The sequence below is a fragment of the Chelonia mydas genome, chromosome 9 (genome assembly GCF_015237465.2).
Source record: "Chelonia mydas isolate rCheMyd1 chromosome 9, rCheMyd1.pri.v2, whole genome shotgun sequence".
In the NCBI taxonomy this organism is placed as follows: domain Eukaryota; kingdom Metazoa; phylum Chordata; order Testudines; family Cheloniidae; genus Chelonia; species Chelonia mydas.
In genome coordinates, this window is record NC_057855.1 from 29,763,132 (window position 1) to 29,778,646 (window position 15,515).

The 15,515-nt window shown below is 38.0% G+C and overlaps 1 protein-coding gene across 2 annotated transcripts in view; it reads left to right on the forward strand.

Moving 5' to 3' along the window:
* PLOD2 (procollagen-lysine,2-oxoglutarate 5-dioxygenase 2) overlaps positions 1-15,515 on the forward strand; it is a 79,881-nt gene that overhangs the window by 42,477 nt on the left and 21,889 nt on the right. For both annotated transcript variants that reach the window (XM_037908929.2, XM_037908930.2), the window contains exons 8-10: positions 1,664-1,765; positions 6,851-6,976; positions 8,871-8,992. In XM_037908929.2, coding sequence (XP_037764857.1) covers positions 1,664-1,765; positions 6,851-6,976; positions 8,871-8,992 — 350 coding nt within the window. The remainder of the gene's footprint in view (positions 1-1,663; positions 1,766-6,850; positions 6,977-8,870; positions 8,993-15,515) is intronic.

The window sequence follows — 15,515 nt, forward strand, 5'->3', positions numbered from 1 at the left end:
AGTTGTTGTAAACTATGGTTGACTTAATTCTAAAATACATATTAGATAGCTGATATTTCTTCCATATGGCTTCCATTTACAAATATTTGCTTTGATTGTATTTGGCATTAATTAGTACCTCTACTTAGCTGTCAACACTCAGATACAATTGTATTTTTCCGTTTTTGTTTTGTTAAGTAACGTGTGTGACAAGTGGATCGGGTGAAGCCTAATTCCCAAAATATTCTATATTAAACAAAACTTGTTTCTTGTTTATAGTCACACAGCAGTTTACCCTACTTCTGTCATGGTGCAAAAGCATTTTAAGGATTTTAGTCTAAAAACCTACTGAAGCAGGAAAAAAATAATCCTACTATGAGTTTCTCTGAAACATTTTGTCATAGTCTATGATTGTGCCCTTCAGTGGCAATAGAGCTTAAGCAGAGATACATAAATGTGATGAACAGGTTAGAAAAACATTTAAACATTCACCAGGTGAGGAATGGCCATGCACTGAAATAATCTCCAAAACTAAAATACTTAGTATTTGCAGGAAACTTCTATTTTATACATGCTCTGTTGAACTCAGATTAGGATTTAGTGGATTACTTTTTATCTAAAAGGTAGGAGCAAAATTATAGCAATAATGTAAAGTGTTCTTTACGCTTTTCCTTAGTGTAGTTATCTTTGTATTGGTGTCATATTTTATTTGGCTAAGCACTCTTACAGATTTATTTTTAGGTATCTGAAAGTCCAGTAACGATTTAGTTTTTGTCTGATTTTGATAAATATTTTCCACTGACTACATCTGATAAAGAAGAGGGAAATAAACATATCAAGAAATAAACAAATGGAAGCAAACTGTAACATATTTGAGTCTATCATGGAGCAGTTTTCACATGGGAAATTATGTTCTGCCTACTCTCTGAGTATGATAGGGGTGGTTGTAGGGCATTAACCCATGAGAATGGTAATATGAATTTGGAAGATATCTTATTTGCTAATGTGGCCATGGATAAAATATGGCATCCAGGAACATATGGCACCCTAGACAGCCTAACCTTCAAATAATTATATAGCTGATTTGGAGCCAATTCCAAAATTGCCAACACAAATGCCAGAGAACCCGTCGGAGAGCCAGGTGCATCAGTGAAATGTGTTCCACTGTTTGTTTTCTGGGTCCTGGAATAGCTGAAAAAGCTTCAGTCCAATTCATTTGACATCTGTGCACCTGTATCTTCTAAATTTTATATATCCCTTCCCAGGAAGTTTTGTCCTTTGCCCATCTCTATTTTCCCATAAATACCAGTGACCATCAGTTGCAGGAAGGGTACTAACTTGGTTCTGCTAGTATTTTTTTGGCATGGCATCAGTCATGGCATTTTTCAAAGACTGGTGAAATGCAGTATGTGTTTTATTATGCCCACCACAATTGTGCAGCTTCCTGAATCTGTGACCACAAATTCCAGAGGATGTTATCGCTGTATCTTGTAAAAGGGGTCAAAATAGCTTTTAGCAGATGTTTTTTTGTGTGTGTTTTGTTTTAAAGGAAGAAAAGCATACCTATACAGAAATTATTAAACCAATATTGAGGATTAACACTGATGTGTTGATCTCTGTGTTAAGATACAGGGATGGGTTGCATTTACATATAGTAAATGTGAATTGTTCTTTTGCTTACTAGATTCACCTCAGTTACTTTGGAAATTATATCCCTAATGCTTGGACACGTGAAACTGGATGTGGTGTTTGTGATTTAGATTTACTAGACCTATCAATGGTTAAAGTAAGTATATCTCAAGTATAACTGAACACTTTATAATACATGAATTTCAGTGCCCTTATAGTGCTTTTTCTGAGACAAAAAGGCTCCAGTACATAATGTTACATTTCAAGCACACTTGAGGCTGTTTTCATATGTTAGATATTATACAAAATAAGAATGGAAACAGATTCATGAGTTACAAACTTATTAGTACTATTTTAAGTGGCAAATGTCAATATTTTCATATTAGTTATAATTTGGCATACCCCAGAGCCTTTTTCCCCCCCTCATCACCAGCCCCACCCCAGAGCCCTCATCCCCTCCACACCTCAACCCCCTGCCACAGCCTGGTGAAAGTGAGTGAGGGTGCGGGAAAGTGAGAGATGAATGGAGCGAGTGGGGGCGGAGCCTCAGAGAAGAGGAGGGGGAGGGGCAGGGATGTTCGGTTTTGTGCGATTAGAAAGTTGGCAACCCTACTTGCATAGGTGTATGTGATTGCAGATTGTGCCCCTCAACCAGCTACAAGTCTGTGGAAGGATGGGAGGGACTATCTATGTGTGGAAGGGCGAATCGCACCAGTTCAATGTCATTGTTCCCTCACCCCCACCCCATGCTGCCTTCTGGACCCCTGTGAAGGGTGGGTCTTGAGCCCATGCTGTGGGAGAGGGTAGAGAATGGAAGAGGTCAAGGGGAAGGAGTAGGGGTTGTTAACATACGTTCTCCCCACCATGCCCAGTGACATACTCTCTTTTCATAGCTGTTTCCTTCACCACCTCTCTTGGCTGCCCCAAGACTCCCTGTGGGAGTGTCTGGTAGCAGGACTCTGCTGGAACACTGTAGCCAATGAGCAGAGGGGAGGGCCCAGGAGGTCACCACCAGTGCAGAGGCCCAAGAACTCTGTGGCTGGCCCTGATCTCTTGGGACTCACCAGGATCCACCAAATTTGCAGATGAGCCCTTCAGGTCTCTCTGTGGCTTGAGGGGGGCAAATCCCTCTCACCCACCAAAAAAGCAGTACAGTGGTGGGGAATCTCTGTGAAATAAATCCTCAAGGAGATTTCCTTCACCTTAGTCCTTTGTTTTCCTTTGTGTAATGAGCAAAGGATGCAGTGGTGACTGGAGCACTTTGTGTGTGTGTGTGTGTGGTGCTGTGCATGAGAGAGGAGATCCTTGTCTCCTTACAGCTTAATTAAAGGCAAGATGCAACAATTGAGTAAGGTGTAGGGAGGGTGGATGGACCATGATAAGAAATAATGAGGCTGTAAAGGTGCTGCTTCCTTAAAAGGGCTTATGGGACCACATCTCTTCCGTTTGCATTGGGGGTGGGAAGGCTCAGCTACCTACCTCTAGTCCTGTTCCCTGGTGCTGATGATGTGGTTGCTGCTTCTGAATTTCTTTCTGGAGAATGTGGGGCTATCTTGAAGTGCCACACCCCCAGAATAATCCCATGGAATTTGAAAAATATGCAAAATCCATTGTATTGCCTGTCTTGCTTGTGTGTGCTTTCTATTATTGGTAGCAATTACATACGCCCTGCTTAATGATGCATTTTATTACAGCATGTGCACTTCACTGATAAATCTTCTTCATAGAGTGGTTAACATTTGCTTGTAATCAACATACAAGTTACCCTGACACGAGTCTCAGTAGAGCAGTTTCTGCCAGAATGACAGTAGATTGGAAATTTTAATAATGTGTGAAATCCAGAAACAGTGCCGTATGCAGTGGTGTTGTATCCATGTCCGTCCCAGGTTATTAGAGAGAAAAGGTGGGTGAGGTCATATCTTTTATTGGACCAGCTTCTGTTTGGTGTGAGTCACCAGCTTTCTTTTTAGTAAGATCATGATTTTTAGTGTTTAGCAAAGTTATGATGATAAAGACTGGATTTATGGCTTTTGAATCCGCTAACCCCCCTTTTTGTCCTCATGACTACAGAGGTGTTAACAGGCTATTTCACCTTAAATGGTTCCTTAGAATATGCGCTACTTGTGCTACACTATTTGTGTATTTAGCTGTGACACTAGGAGTACCTTTTCCAGACCTGAAGAATAGCTCTGTGTAGCTTGAAAGCTTGTCTGTCTCACCAAACTGAAGTTGGTCCAATAAAAAAGACATTACCTCACCCACCTTGTCTCTCACTTGGACAATGACACTGAAATTTCAACACATCCTGATATCTTGTGCAGACGCACTGTAAGTGAATGTAGACTTGCTTAAAGAGAACTAACTTGAAGATTTTTATACCCATATTTGGTTTCTGTCTGAAGTCCATTGCAGTGAGTCTTAACAATGTTTATATTAATTGTCTGGTTTAGAAGTAGAAAAATATTTTTAATGATACATTTTTTTTGTGTAGGAGTACGTTACTAAAAGCTTAGATGTCTATCTCAAATAACTTACAAACCTGTTCTAGATAAAAAAGTTACCTAATTTTGTTTTAGTGGTGGTCTTTTTATGTAACATTCCTGTAATTTAATATTACTGTTCTAAACCAAAAGTCCAAAATAATTTTAGCATTTAAATGGTATAAAAGCCTTTGCCTGGCTTTACAACACTTCTCTTCTCTTCTCTTTTTAATGAATTATTTAATTATTCTTGTTACCATAAATTGCAAACAGAAAAATAACTTTTGCTTAATGCTAACGAGCAAGTTTTAACCATCTATTTGCATGATTATAAAATTCTTGTTTTAATGAACTATAGTAAAATGTATCTACAATGCATATCTACTATAGCTGACCCATCAATAGTTCCTTGAGTATAAATCAGTTAATAGGGAAGTAGAGAAGGCTGCTGTTATGCCTTGCCTGTCTTTGGCTGCTTTCCATGCATTAATGAACTCGTATAATATGGATGAGTAAAATATTTTGTGGCATAAATTCAGTTATGTAATTTATTTTTAAAATCAGTCTGTTTTCCTTTAGACAACTAAAATATATTTTCTATAGCTAAAACATTAACTTTATAGATTTTGCATACTATTTTAAAAATTTATTTTGTGAAATACTGTTTTTCTAATGTTTATATGCATTTCTTTCATATGTCAGTAATTTAAAACCTTGACTTGCAATATTCAGTAGCTACACTGAGACTGAAAATAACTTGTAGAGAATTTAGTTAAGTACATAAGAATGACTATATTTGGTCAGATCAATAGTCCATCTAGTAGCAGTTTTGCAATTTCATATTTGAGTTTCTTCAGAACTCTTGGCTGAATACCATCTGGTCCTGGTGACTTACTGCTGTTTCGTTTATTAGTTTGTTCCAAAACAACCTCTGCTGTTGCCTCAATTTGTGACAGTTCCTCAGATATGTCACCTAAAAAGAATGGCTCAGGTGTAGGACTCTCCCTCACATCTTCTGCAGTGAAGATTGTTGCAGAGAATTCATTTAGCTTCTTCATAACTGCCTTGTCTTCCTTGAGTGCTCCTTTAGCATCTCGATGGTCCAATGACCCCACTGATTGTGATGTGTCCTGCTTCTTATGTACTTTCAAAAAAAAAATTGTGGTTAGTGTTTGTGTCTTTTCATAGTTGTTCCTCAAATTCATTACGGCCTGCATAATTATACTTTGACTCTTGACTTGCCAGAGTTTGTGCTCCTTTCTATTTTCCTGAGTAGGATCTGACTTCCCATTTTTAATAGATATTGTTTTAAATTTCTAACAACCTATTTTTACTCTGTTTGGTCATTATGGCATTTTTGGGGAGGGGGGGTGTTCTCTTTTATATTTTTATAATATATATATTTGGTGTGCATATTCATGTATGTATGTATAGATAGTTTGACCCTCTATTATGGTGTTTTAAAACAGCTTCCATGCAGCTTGCAGGCGTTTAACTCTTGTGACTGTTCCCTTTAATTTTCGTTTACTTAGCCTCATTTTTGTGTAGTTTCCCTTTTTGAAGTTAAATGCTCCTGTGGTGGCTTTGGTATTTTCCTCCCTCCAAGGATGTTAAATTTAGTTATAGTGTGGTCACCATTATTGAGCAATTGAGCTATATTTACCTCTTTGGACCAGTTTAGGACTAAATCAAGAATTTCCTCTGCTCTTATGGGTTCCATGACTAGCTGTTCCAAGACATTAATGGTATCTAGAAATTTTATTTTTGCATCCCATCCTCAGGTGACGTGTTCCCAGTCAATATGGGATAGTTGAAATCCCCTGTTCTTTTATTGAGTTTTCTGTTTTTGTAGCCTCTCTAATCTGCCTGCGCATTTCACAGTCACCATCACCATCCTGGTCAGGTGGTCAGTAGTGTATTCCTAGTGTTATATGCTTATTATTCAAGCATGGCATTTCTATCTATAGAGATTCTGTGGAACTATTTGATTCATTTACGATTTTTACTAAATTTGCCTCTGCTTTCTTTCACACATAGTGCCATCCCTTCCCACCTCCAGTGGTGCAACCTATTTTGTCATTCCTGTATATTTTCTACCCTGGTATTGCCATGCCCCATTGATTATTTTCGTTCCACCAAGTTTCTGTGATGCCTATTATATCAATAGCTTCATTCTAATATCGGGCACTCAAGTTCCCTCATCTTAGTATTTAGACTTCTTGCATTTGCGTACAAGCACTTATAAAATGTGTCAATATTAATTTGTCTGCCTTCATGTGAGATAATTAAATGGGCCTCCTTTTTTTTCATTTGACTGTTTCTCTTCAGTTCTTATCTGTACTTTTATTAACTTCTATCCCTATTCATAAATCCTGGCCAAAAGGAATGTGTCTGTCCAAACTCACACCTTCTGACTTTCCCCCAGACCTCAGTTTAAAGAATCCTCTATGACCTTTTTAATTTTACATGTCAGCAATCTGGTTCCATTTTGGTTTAGGTGGAGTTCATCCTTCCAGTATAGGCTCCTCATTTCCCAAAAGGTTTCCCAGATCCTAATAAAACTAAATCCATTTGGTTTACTGGACATCTATGTTAGTATCTTGTAAAATCAGATAGTGAATGTACACAGAAGCATGATGATTTTTAGATACGGAGTTGAGATCAACTGTACTAAAAGCAGGACTGAGCTCATGCTGTTGTCATCTTAGAGAGGAGGCAAATGTTCCTGGTTGTATTTTGTGTCAACATATTATTTCTTTTAGGAATATCCAAGGGTTACAATTGCTGTTTTCATTGAACAACCAACTCCTTTCCTACCTAAATTTTTAGACAGACTGTTGACTCTGGATTACCCAAAGGAACCACTTAGTATCTTCATTCATAATAATGTAAGTACGGGGGAACTATCTGGACCAGTTTTACTTTTATTCAGGTGCAATTGCTAAAATGTAATTGAGATTTTGCGTACTGTGGTAAGCAGCAATGGAAAATATGCGGTGATATCATGTTAAATAGGAGCAACAGCACTTTTCTCGAGGAGTTTATTTGATTAAATTCAAGAGGCACTTTCTGGAACCTTTAATTGAATTGGATTAGTTTTTTTCTGCTTTTTGTGGCCAAGACCTCAATGTTATTTTATTACAATTCGGGTTCCTGAAGTTTGTCATAACATTTGTATTCCATGAAGCTCCCAGCCTTAAAGTGAAAGATATGAGTCTCCAAAACATACACAGGAGAGAACAGTTGGGCTGACTTTTACTTTGAGTGCTCCTTGCTATTCATTTAAGGCAGTGATTCTCAACCTCTGGCCACGGGCCGCTTGCGGCCCAGTCAGCACCGTGCTGTGGCCCATGTGACATCTTCAGGGACATACAGGTAGTACTGGATGCGGCCCATGTAACACATTGTAAGAACCACTTATCTAAGGGCTCAATCCTGCAAGACTTATGCCCTATTGACTTCAGTAGCATTAATCATATGAGTAGTTACTGATGTGCACAAGTCTTCGCAGGATTGGCTCATAAGTGATGTGATAATAGGATTGGTCCCTGTATTTTTCTCTCTTTACGCCGGCATGTAGTCCATTGACATCAATGGCATAGCATGCCTTGATAAGGAGTTGGCCCTCAAGCTTTATGAATATTTTTGTGGGGGGATAGTAAAAGATATGCAGATTATATACCAGTAATAATTATGGGCTTTTATCATTGTGCAAAACAAATGCCTCATTGTGCCAATCAGAAGTTAAATAGCCTTTGAAATTATCAAAAAGTTGGCTATCCTCCTTTTTAATATAAAGAGGAGGGAAATTGGTGAGAATTTGGGTGGGTTGTTTTTTTTTTTAATTATTCTAAAGCCAGCCATGTTATCTGAGAGTTGGCTTAGAACTATTGCATGCTGTAGAAAACTGTAAGGCATAGCCAAGGAAATTAGCAATCAAGAGAAATAATAATTAGAAAGTCATTTCTGAGAGAATTATCAAATATTCAGCACTTCTATGAATATACACAGAAATGTTGGTTTTACCAACTTGGGTGAAGATGCTCTGCACAACTTCCACCCTGCTTCCTTCCCACAAACACTCTGTTCTTTCAGTCAGTGTGTCCAAACAGTTTCTCCACCTCCATCCATTTAAAAGGCCTCATGTCATAACAAACTTCCTAACTTCACGGAAGGGTGGATGTGGTTCTAGCCAGAGTAAGTTTTCTGCCTCTCCTCCTACTGGCCAGCCAGGATCATTGGAGAGCAGTGAGAGGCACTAACTCTATAGCATTCTTAACCTGAAAGTGAGAGACTGAACCTAAGATCCAAACACTGATCTCTACGTGCATTTTATAAAGCTCTAAGCCCACATCCTGCAACTGGATATGTGTGGGCAGACCCCTACATCTCTACAGAGCCCACTGAAGTCCATGGGCATTTGCGTGGCCATAAGGGTTCATCTGTGCAGATTTTATTGTGGGTTTGGGGCCATAGATTGCAAAATATGCATCCAGCAAAATTATCATTTAAACAGTTTGCGACTCCCCCAATACTAGAACCACAATAGTTATACGAATTCCATTGTTGCACCACAGAGGTTTTTCTAAATTCTTCAGCAAAAAGAGCTTGTTTTAGTACTTGAAAATATTCTGAAGATATCTGCAAAAATTGTAATCACCTCTTCTTTCTTCCTGTGATAGTACAATTTGCATTTGGACATTAAGTGTTTTCTTATTTGTGTCTTACAGCACAGCAATTGGTATTTTACATTAACTCTAAATTATGTTAACATGATTACAGGAGGTTTATCACGAAAAGCACATCAAGAAATTTTGGGAGAAAGCCAAGAAGGCTATCAGAAGTATAAAAATTGTTGGACCTGAGGAGAACCTGAGTCAAGCAGAAGCCAGGAACATGGGAATGTAATTAATTTTTTTTTTAAATTGTATATGAACGTTAAGTTAGATTATACATTTTCAACAGAGGATAAATAGACACTTAAGCAAAGATTTTTCATGGAATAACACACTGTATTTATACACACACAGTGGAATATTGAATGTTTTATGATGTGTCCTCATTATGTATACCATTATTTGTTTTTAATATAAAAAGCTGTTGTTCATTTGTGTAGGCATTTCTTGTTGGCTTGGATTTAGCTTTGTTTAAATTATCTATCATTTGGACTTCAGATGAAGGCTTTCAGAATATAGGGAGTAATAGATTATGTAGGAGTGGAACAGATGTTGTGGATTATTCATGAAGTATATCTGGCAGGAACATGAACATATTTCTAAGCATATATGATGAGCAATAAAATCTGTCCAAATATAAATTCGTGTTTTTGAAAAGAAGCATGCTATGCAAACAAAGTAAATGATGCAACATAAAGTACCAGTTAAACTTTATACTACATTACAATACGAAATGTGTGGCTGTTATTTCAAGTTTAAATAGATATGTTAATTTCTGAAAAAAGTATTTTTTTTTCTGCTACTATTTTCAGGTGCGCATATGCTCAAGACCTAAAACAAAGTTAATATAGACTGATGTGTCAAGGAAAAAAAATACAGCTTGCATTCAAAGATGCATCAACTCTATGCATTCTTGTACTCGACATCTTCCATCTTGTTTCTTATAGTAAAATTAAACTTAGTGTAGAACTAGAGAGAGATCTGAGTATGAACACACCATAATTTTTCTCTTTCTGCATGTATGGAGTAGGGTGGGGTTCAGAAATTGAACCCATACCCAGATTTTGCATCTGGCTCCTGTTCCATTAATTTGTATTTCATTAGTTCAGATCCATTCTGAACATCCCCCCCTAAGCTTTATATGTGGGTGTAGTCTGGAACCTGAGCTTTGATCTGTATTTTATGGGTTTGGTCTAGTCTCTCTAGGTAACAGTGAGATTTCAGTCTACAGAGACTATGTTAAATTTCAGATCAAACTGCTCAATAATCCATTTTATTTCCCTAATATCAAATATATACATTCCCACTCAGTGGGTTTACAATTACTTCCATTTTATTTTGTAAAAGTACATTTTCTTTCATTATTTTAGATTATTTGTATTGGGGAGGGCTTTAGTGCTATTGTTTGTTTTTCTGGTTGTGTAGAGTTACATCAGATGCTAAGGATTAACAGATTTCTTGACTTTTTCCCATGTTTTGTTCTAAACGTATATGCAGCTACTTCCAACTTTACGTCTGCTTCCATGTGTTTAATGGCCTCTAAAACTGTATTTCATGGTACTTCTTATGAGAAATTGCAATCGTGATTATTCTCAGGATATTGCAAAACAATTCTTACGGGAGAGGAACTGAATCATACAGGGCTCCTAGTTGCTGTTTTTGATATTGAGAATTGTTGATTTAAAACCTCCAGTGGATGTTATCTTTGTCCATGTTTAAGTTCTTTTGACTTAGTGGTCTAAACATCATTTAGGGGATTATAGATATTTTCCGTCCCCAAAAGGGCACTTCCATATTACCTATGTGTTTCTGGCAATCTTACCTGCTGTTGGGTATTCCCTGGATCTTTTATTACCTTGGAGGCATAGTAATAATTAAGAAAAGGACCCTCACTTTAAAACCAATTAAGTTTCAGAATAGAATAACACAACTCAAGAAGCACAGCTAAACCACAGGTTAAACAATCAGAGTTTGGAAGTAAGAATCAACCACTAAATTGTTAGGTAAATAAACACTTCCTGTCTGCTGGCAACTCCCTCCCCCCCCCCACTAGTGGTGATGACTAATGGACCACATTCCCCTCTTTGGCTTATTAGAGCCTGTTAAATGTAACTGAAGATACCAGTAGTGTTTTGATTGCATCTATAGGTTAAATGCGTCCCCGGTGCCGCTTGGTTAGGCGTGAAGAGGAGTTGCATGCCCAACGCCAGGGCTGACTTTGGCCTTTGTGTATTTACATATTTGTCCTGCATCTTTTTCTGACAGCCACTGTATATTCCTTGTCTTTTCTCTGCATGCCTAGGTAGTTATACCAAGAGATGTTTCAAAAATATTTCATTGCCACCCCCTTACCACTAAACATATGTATCCTGATATAAGAGGTTAAATTTGTGTATGTAATATATGGTCATGTGAAAATGTGTACTGCATCATACAGGGCTCCAAGCTATTGTTCATAGATTCATAGGTACTAAGGTCAGAAGGGACCATTATGATCATCTAGTCCGACCTCCTGCACAACGCAGGCCACAGAATCTCACCCACCCACTCCTGCGAAAAACCTCTCACCTATGTCTGAGCTATTGAAGTCCTCAAATCGTGGTTTAAAGACTTCAAGGAGCAAAGAATCCTCCAGCAAGTGACCCGTGCCCCATGCTACAGAGGAAGGTGAAAAACCTCCAGGGCCTCTTCCAATCTGCCCTGGAGGAAAATTCCTTCCCGACCCCAAATATGACGATCAGCTAAACCCTGAGCATATGGGCAAGATTCACCAGCCAGATACTATAGAAAATTCTTTCCTGGGTAACGCAGATCCCACCCCATCTAACATCCCATCACAGGCCATTAGGCCTATTTACCATGAATATTTAAAGATCAATTAATTACCAAAACCATGTTATCCCATCATACCATCTCCTACATAAACTTATCGAGTTTAATCTTAAAGCCAGATAGATCTTTTGTCCCCACTGCTTCCCTTGGAAGGCTATTCCAAAACTTCACTCCTCTGATGGTTAGAAACCTTCGTCTAATTTCTAGTCGAAATTTCCTGATGGCCAGTTTATATCCATTTGTTCTTGTGTCCACATTGGTACTGACCTTAAATAATTCCTCTCCCTCTCCGATATTTATCCCTCTGATATATTTATAGAGAGAAATCATATCTCCCCTCAACCTTCTTTTAGTTAGGCTAAGTAAGCCAAGCTCCTTGAGTCTCCTTTCATAAGACAAGTTTTCCATTCCTCGGATCGCCCAGTAGCCCTTCTCTGTACCTGTTCCAGTTTGAATTCATCCTTCTTAAACATGGGAGACCAGAACTGCACACAGTATTCCAGGTGAGGTCTCACCAGTGCCTTGTATAACGGTACTAAAACCTCCTTATCTCTACTGGAAATACCTCTACTGATGCATCCCAAGACCGCATTAGCTTTTATCACAGCCATATCACATTGGCGGCTCATAGTCATCCTATGATCAACCAATACTCGAAGGTCCTTCTCCTCCTCCGTTACTTCTAATTGATGCGTCCCCAGCTTATAACTAAAATTCTTGTTATTAATCCCTAAATGCATAACCTTACACTTCTCACTATTAAATTTCATCCTATTACTATTACTCCAGTTTACAAGGTCATCCAGATTCTCCTGTATGATATCCCGGTCCTTCTCTAAATTGGCAATACCTCCCAGCTTTGTATCATCTACAGACTTTATTAGCACACTCCCACTTTTTGTGCCAAGGTCAGTAATAAAAAGATTAAATAAGATTGGTCCCAAAACCGATCTTTGAGGAACTCCACTGGTAACCTCCCTCCAGCTTGACAGTTCACCTTTCAGTATGACTCCCTGTAGTCTTCCCTTTAACCAATTCCTTATCCACCTTTCAATTTTCATATTGATCCCCATCTTTTCCAATTTAACTAATTCCCCATGGGGCACGGTATCAAACGCCTTACTGAAATCTGGGTAAATTAGATTGTTAGTTTAATGTTGAGAATCATTGATCTATCTTCCTCTATCCCCATTTAAGTTCTTTTGAATTAATAGGTCTAAATATCACTTAGGAAATACCTGTAATCCCTGGAACCTTAATTTTGATTTCCAGTTGATTTATTCCTTCATCCATCTTTAGGCTTGACCCTACCCTTATGAGATAGAGAGGATCATGAAGTCTACTCTGTGCTGTTCTTTTGAGGTTTGCAGGTTTGAAAAAATAAAGATTCTCTGCTTTTTCTCCACTATTACATACTGCACTTGAAAACTTGTGAACTGGTTTATTGTATGTGCAGCTGTAGAGGATCTTCCACCCTTTCCCATTTATATTATTGTATAAGTGTAAAAGGGAAGTGCTATCTTCAGTAATAAGCTTATATCATATTATAACACTAAGCTCCAGATCTCAGTTGCAGAGCTTAGAGATCTCTGCCTCCTCTCATGAAGCTTACAGTAGCATAATGTGACAGAAAGCAGAACTGCATACAAAAGCCCCTAAGACTCTTTGCGATCTAGCGGATTATAAATAATTTAAATGGATGGTAGGAATGGTGGCTATAAACTAGCCATTCACCAGAAGATTAAAAAGAGCCCCACAAAACTACCTGTTTGTCAGTGTTGCATAGCATTCTATCAAACTCCCCTCTGTAAGATAAGAGTATGTGATACATAACAGTGGATACTTATTTCCACCACAATACAAATATAATTTGGCCCATGTTGTTTCTCCTCTGAAATGCCCCTTGCTAACAGTCTCTGTCCTCCAGGGGATGTGTAGCATAAAGGGAAAGTGTAAAAAAAATTATATATAAGCCAACACAGAGAACTGCATTGTGCTCAAATGATAACTATTAAAAGTAGGAATTTTAAAGTGAGTAATGCAAATATAAATTGACAGAGCACCTTAATTCAACCTAAAATCAATTCTAAGTCAATTTCAGGTTCAACTATGTATTCTTCTATCCTCAAGGTCTGTTTCCACTCCCTCCTGAAATTAATCTGATTCCCTGTGACATCTGAAAAATGTATGTTTCCTTTTCTCTGATAAATCCAACTAAACTTTTGGGTTAGATTTGTGACACAAATTCCCTGTGGGTTATATCTGCTGCTTGCTCTCAGCCTTTTCTTCTCCATCTGGAATTCAGAATTTTATTCCATTCCCTTTAGTATTCCAATGTGAATGCATTGAAAAGAGTGACTCTTCACAAATCTGACTTTTTTTCAAGTTTTGCTTGTATAGCTCAAGCAATGCTCACGCAGTTGTTAAAAATCGGAGGGTTTCGGGGCCAATTTCAAAAGTGATTTAAAGTAGTGTAAACACATCTGGCCACCTCAGTATCTGTAATATCAATTGATACTTACACACCTCCTCTTATAAGTTGCTTTTACTGCTTTGCTTCTCTTAGGATTCTCTTAAACTCACCTCTGAATTTGGCCCATTATCTTAAACAGATTTCTTGTGTGGAATATGTGTTTGAACAAATAGAAATAATCCACCAATCAACATTCCACAAAATTCTTGACCACTGAATGGCTATTTTCAGTTTCTGACATCTTAATTTGGATTTATTTTCTAGTCAGTCTATTTTAAGTATTTTATTTTCCCTTACCAGCAGTAAACGTTGGTTGTGTGCACATGCCAGAGTTCCATACAAATGGACCACTCTTACTTCTGTATCCAAGCTTTTTTGAGAAATAGACCCAATGTCCTTAACTTTATCCATAGACTCATGGGCTATATCAAATCCATCATGTAGCATATTATCTTCTACTTGTTTATCACTATGAAGAATATCCTGAGAAAGGGTATGCAAAGTCCTACCGAACGTTCTAAGGTATAAAATTTATGGTAGAGTCCTGTGACTTTCCTGTTTTTACTTTTGGCAATCTTTTGGCACAGCACGTTCATTATATTGGGTAGATTTTCATTCTTCTATCCATGTCCTTCTAGTGTGCCCATTATTTGATCCCTGGTACAAAATTAAGAATTGCATAACAGTTCCTCCAGGAATGTTACTCTCCTTCTCCTTAGTTTAACCAACCTCACTCATTTGGTTTACATTCCTCTCCCCTAACCCACTGCTTTCCATTGTGACCATTATCAGAACCAAGACTGAGAGTTTCATCTAGTTTCATATGAGGAGCCAGAGCATGGACATCACTGTCATGTGTTCTTAGATTTTTTTAAAAGTACATTTAAGGGGCAATCCACTGTGTGATAGTCTAATCTGAAGTGTTCATTTGGCTTCCATTTTCATCACTAGGTACAGTCAATTGCAGAAATTTAACGTGGAGTTGATATAATCATGGAGATATAATCATAGCCAGAAAAGGTGGAAGGTGTTGCAATCTGAGTGTTCTGGATCAATAATGAGTCCAGTAGGACTCCCAAAACCATGGAGATTGGAGGCCAGATCACCTTAACAGTTGTTGAAGTTAATTTCCTAGTTAGATTCCTAAAAAGATTGTCCCCCCTCTTATCCCATATAAGACATAAGAGGTAAGTTTGAGTTGTTTTCCATCTGTATACTTACCTCTCGGATATTGTGACAACTGGGTGGCAGTGTTGGCTGTCCTTAAGGCTCTGTATGGTTGGTGCATTGATGGCAGTGGTTTTTGATATAATTCCAGAGTGTTATCTGTATCGGGAACACAAAATGACATTCTTTGCACCAGTTGTAGAAGCAAAATGAGAGTGGAAGGAGGGAAGATAATGGAAAAAAAGGAGATGTAAAGTCAACTGGGCACTCTGCCTATGT